General features: G+C 42.1%; 1 protein-coding gene across 2 annotated transcripts; it reads left to right on the forward strand.

Annotated features, from left to right (window-relative positions):
- The first annotated feature begins 280 nt into the window (after positions 1 to 280).
- Positions 281 to 5,242, forward strand: LOC148021256 (NAC domain-containing protein 105-like). 2 transcript variants are annotated; one of them, XM_087699116.1, is made up of 4 exons: positions 281 to 585; positions 1,512 to 1,697; positions 2,540 to 2,835; positions 4,167 to 5,242. In XM_087699116.1, the coding sequence occupies exons 2-4, from the start codon at positions 1,526 to 1,528 to the stop codon at positions 4,881 to 4,883; spliced, it is 1,185 nt and encodes a 394-aa protein (XP_087555242.1). In that variant the 5' UTR covers positions 281 to 585; positions 1,512 to 1,525; the 3' UTR covers positions 4,884 to 5,242. The 2 variants fall into 2 exon arrangements, with proteins under 2 accessions (XP_087555242.1, XP_087555243.1); XM_087699117.1 differs by lacking the exon at positions 281 to 585 and adding an exon at positions 712 to 1,266.
- Positions 5,243 to 5,656: the final 414 nt, after the last annotated feature.

Raw genomic sequence — 5,656 nt, forward strand, 5'->3', positions numbered from 1 at the left:
GACAAGGCCCCCAACTTGTGTCAATTCAATATAATGTATAAAATGTGGGGCTTTGGATGGAATAAGTTTGGGTGTGGGTCTTCCTCCCATAGAGGCTAGTCCTTATGCTATTAGAACCACCCGCCCCCCTCTCCCCCCCCCCTCTCTCTCTCTCGTCTCCATATCCCCCCTTAGCTAGCGCGCACGGCAGCCCTCGCGCGCCCCCCCGCCCCCCCCCCCCCCCCCCCCCCCCCGGCCCGGCCACTTCTCTTTCTTCTTCTTCACCATATGCTTTATATACTTAAGTTTGTCTCGACCGATAAGACGCTTTTGCTTTATACCCATACATGCTGTGCATTGATCCTTGGAAGCTAGCCCAGAATATTCATACACAAGACCGATCTAATCTACACAGGCAATACCAATACACCGGCAGTACACACAGAGCTAAATAAATTAGCCTGCTTCTATAAAGTCGTATATACTCCCATCATTTCTCCTCTTCCTCCTCCTCCTCCTCCTCCTTCTTCTTCTTCGATTGTGGCCGTCTCCATCATCAGAGCTTCCTGTATATCCGAATCCACTGATAATTCTCGCTGCAAACTCGTAAGTGCGCTGCAGAATATACCCGCGGAGAGAGAGAGAGAGAGAGAGAGAGAGAGAGAGAGAGAGAGAGAATATCCACCCTAATCTGATTCCCCACATGATATTAAAGATCTCCGTCAATTATAATCATAGTTAGTGCCTTGTATTATCCATTTTAGAGATCATGTGCTAGATTGTGAAGTTTACTGCGTGTATTCATGGTGAATACAGGAGCTTTATCTTGAATTAATTCAGTCCTTACAAAAGTGGGTACGTTTAAAATATTATGTGGGTTAATCTTGACCAGCAAGATTGCAGGAAGATTCTGTACAGATTCATCAGGGAGTCTCATAGTCTTCTTATTCTTCTTGCATTGTTTCAATATATAGTCAAACCATCTCCCTCTCTCTCTTTCTCTCTCTCTCTCTCTCCGCGTTCTAGACTTGACTCTCATCACACGCACTAGCTGGACATCATCATATCATTCATATCTGCACTAGCTCCACTGTCCACATTAACCTTTACCCGTCCCGGCCCGCATGCCTCACCGATCGATCAGCTCTTATCACAATTAGCAGCAGCAATACGACCTTTTGCTTGCTCACTCTTTTGATTCTTCTTCACACAACTCTTGACCCTTAAGCCCTGCTGCTGAATATTGTCACTCCAGACCTAGATTTTGTAGACCTGCGCCAGTCCAAGGTCTGTGATTAATCTATCGTAATTTTGGTGTTTTTGTTATAAACTTGCAATGAGAGTTGTAGTACTAGAAGAGAAGATCCTCCCGTGATCTTATGATTGTATAATTTATCGGATTCTGATGGGTGGAATTGATCATTAAGACTGTACAGTAAGCTATTATATCATTGATATGCTGCAGACTAGGGTTAAAAATCTAATCTCAAACCAGAGTCTTCTTATGTGTCCATTCCTGTGTGTTGTTGCAGGTGAAATCACAGCTATGCAGACCACAACACACACATCTCATGTTCCACCTGGCTTCAGGTTCCACCCAACCGATGAGGAGCTGATCAACTTCTACCTGAAGAAGAAGGTGACCTTGGACAAATTTGATCTAGACCATGTCATAAAAGAGGTGGACTTAAACAAGCTGGAGCCATGGGATTTACGTGGTAATTGGGACAAAACCCAATATCCTTCATTTATAGTCAGGAATTACCTCATAACAGCTCTTGATGTCCCATCTCACAGCACAATATTATACATCCAGCATTCTATATGTTCTTTGATCATCTTTGAGCTAATGGTTTCAAGTCCAGTACTGTTTATAGCAATAGAGTAAACCTACATGTGATATAGTCACCTTCATCCGCGTTTTGGAATAACATATACAATGGTTGGCAAATCATTTGGAAGGTGGCCTAACAGTTCTAGGCTCAGAAAATTGTATAAGGTTGTGATTTCATACTAACTAGCTATACAGTTCTTGCACCCAATTGGCTGAACACTCTAATGCGCTCTTGACTAAACACATTTTGATGGATTTTAACCGGGTCCTGTAAGCTCAAGTTCTGCATGTATCAACAGTCAAATCATTGGTACAATTCATGAGGAATCAGTCCAAGCAACATTACCGTACTGATGTCATGCGTCGCACATGCACATTATGATCTTGGACAGCATGCAGCCAAGGGTATGCTGCATTCAAGCTGCTGGCTTGTTTTGAACAATAGCTACATGAGCACCTCTTTGTTGTTACTACTGGCTGGTTAATGTATACGCACCCTGGTCTCATCCCTGTAAGCTTGCCTTGCAAGTGACTACATATGTAACTTGAACAACTGCAGATTCTGCTAGGCTCACACATTTGGCTGTATGTGTCCATTGATAGTGTTTATATCTGGGAAATGGTAAATCTGTAGTGTTACTCTAATTTTCTGCTTCCAGGTCATGCAGCTGTAATGCAGCTAAGTATAATGCATGATTAATATATGAAGCTGTATTTTGTGTGCAGAGAAGTGCAAAGTGGATGCCTCTCATCAGACAGAGTGGTATTTCTTCAGCCACAAGGACAAGAAGTATCCCACTGGGACGAGGACAAATAGGGCCACAGCTGCGGGCTTTTGGAAGGCCACGGGGAGGGATAAGGCAGTGCACTCAAGCTGCCAACGCATTGGCATGAGAAAGACCCTGGTCTTCTACAAAGGCAGGGCTCCACATGGCCAGAAGACAGACTGGATCATGCATGAATACAGGCTTGAGGATGGAGATTACAACAATGCCAGCTCCTCTAAAGGCTCCTCCAACAATGTGAGTTCCTATTCCTTGATGCTCCTCTTTCTTTACCTAATATTGTGTCACAAACACTGCAATAACCTTTCGACCATGTCCGGTATAGCCGACCTAGCCTGCGTTGATGGGATGGTAGTGATCCAATCTTCTGGTATACGCTCTCTGTACTCATGTTGAGTGTGTCTGGTGGATTATATCTATAGTACAGTACTGTGATATGCAATCACATATAAATACCTTTCATACTATGTACTGCAATACAAGACATATAACATATAATTGCCTTCCACAGTCTTGCAAAGCACCATCTTATCTGACATGACATATGGCGCTTGCAGAAATATGACTGTTTGATTGCTGGTCATTTGCCCAGCTTGTTTCCACTGTCCAGTGGTTTTGTGAGCGGATGTTTAAACCTTGATTTTGTTTCATTTGGCCTTTTCCTGTCATGGTTTTCGACCTGACCCAAGAAAGAAAGAGAACAACAGAAACATTTTACCCCTTCTTTTCTTTCTAAAAGGTTATGCTTCATGGAACGAACCGTTAGGATTGATCATCTCACAAAACACGCATTTCTTTCTGGTAAAAGAAGATGATGGGACGGACCATATATTTGCGCAGAGAAGATAATCCTGCTGTGATCATAGGAAATATACATATAATATTTGAACTGTGCAGGAGAAATATAGGCAGTCTACAAGTCTTGCAATTGTCAACATATTTTTTAAATTTTAGACGCTCACTAGCCTTTTTTTTAGTGGGTCTGGATTTCGGTACGAATGCCAATCTTGTTGACTTGTAACAATAACAATAAGACATTATTGATACTGGAAATGTATCAATGAATCAGAGTGTGAATTATGAGAAAAATAAATGATTGGCCAGCCCATGATGAATTATTAAATCTAGAGATTCAGAGCATCGCAGGATGGACTGTAGATAATAGAACCATTTCTAGTCTGTTTATTTGTAAGGATAACCCTTCTCCTCTTCATAATCTTCTTCCCCCAAAAAAGAATTATCGAATCGGACTTACGAAGCAGAGAAATTAAAATTAGTGAGGAGCCACATATCGATACATATCGATAAAGATAGAAGTGCCTCGCAAACAAACCAATAATTGATATTATAATTAATAGAAGTGCCTGGCAAACAAACCAATAATTCACGTTACAATTAATGTTACAATGCTCTGTAGTCAAAGCAGTTGTAAGTTGGAACAACACTACACTGCCATTTTTCCCCCTTTTCTGAATTACTTGGAAATAAAAATGACACGAGTAAATAATTGTAACAATTATATCATTCTGTCTCTTTTTCCTTTTCTGAATTACTGGAAATTTGTGCAGGAAGATGGATGGGTGGTATGCCGCGTATTCAAGAAACGAAGCCATCAGGAGAAGACCCACCACCGCAGCTGCAGCGCCAGTGCGAGCCTCTCCGATGAGGAGCAATCCAGCCCTGCTCCCCCCCAGCATTCCAAAAACAGAAACCCAGATACCACTCCATCCATCAAGACTAAAACCACCTCCCTCGTCGCCTGCAAGCAAGAAATCATCGAAGAAACAGCCCCCCAAGCCAATCCTAGCAGTACCTTCCTGCAGCTTCCCCAATTGGAAAGCCCCAAGGTCCCTTCTCTTACCAATGACATTGCTGACCTGAGAAGGATCTTTGCAGAAAATGGCCCATCTTCTAATAACATTAAGAAACCACTAGACCACTTGCACTCTAACCCCTCTCATTTAGAAACACAAGGTGGTGGGGGTGGTGTCCCTCTTAGAGGGGACTTGTCTTTCATTCATGGTGCTTCTAGAATGCCCTTCTTTGCCACTGAAGAAGACCTCAATGAGTTTCTCCTAGACAATGGCCACCTTGCACTCCAAGAGGGATGGAGCTTGTATGACATTATGGCCCGATCCTATCATGTCCAAGCCCCCGGTGACCATTTGAACACCTACCAAGGTGACTTCACACCGTGCCTTTCCACCCCAACTACCATGAGACAACCACCCTCCTTTGAGTACCCCTCTAGTTGTGAAGTTGAGCTCTGGAATTTCACAAGGTGAAACCCCATGGAGGAGGCAACCATCTCCCCAAATTTTTGGTGCCTTTAGGGAGCAAAAAGAAAAGTTTGGATTGTGGAAAAGCAAGGGCCGAAGGACAACAAAGTGGGATTCTTGCCATCCCCCATTGATCTATCATGAGAAGAAGCTCATACATCCTTGCCACTACTATGAATATTGTCAAGATCCCTCCATGCTCTGAATTGGGGTTGGAAATTTTAAATAGGGAGATCAAAGATTTGATTGTGACTAAACTACCCTCAATGAAGGAGGGTAGATTTGTATAGTTGGTATTTTGGAGTTTGTAATGCTTATTATAAAGCATTAATGCTTGCTACATTTATCTACTTAATTTCCTAAAATGCTTTCTTGTGATTCGGCTTTATTTTCACATCGCTTAATTTATAACCCACCTATAGCCAATTTACATGGAAATGTAAAATTTTTAATTCATTAATCCTTTCTTTGTTGTGTGACATATTGGAAATATTTTGAATGCTCACATTTCTAGTACTCCATTTATTCTCCATGTATCCAACAATATAAGCCAACTCCTAAATGAGAAGTCACTATGAATGTGAAACAATGGTGAGGTTCCTCATTTAGAAGGGATCAATGGGCTAGATGATTGTGAAATGACTTATCCAAACTCATCCATAATGTCAAGTGGGAAGGTCAAGTAAAGGTCTATGGTAGAGTAGCAACTAAAAACACCTTCCTTTGGGATTGTAGAAGATCATTGGGCCATGATCCCTTAGGACATAACTGTTGAAAAG

Source organism: Lygodium microphyllum, chromosome 18 (assembly GCF_053477565.2).
Source record: "Lygodium microphyllum isolate KBCC chromosome 18, Lygodium_microphyllum_v1.1.10, whole genome shotgun sequence".
NCBI lineage: Eukaryota > Viridiplantae > Streptophyta > Polypodiopsida > Schizaeales > Lygodiaceae > Lygodium > Lygodium microphyllum.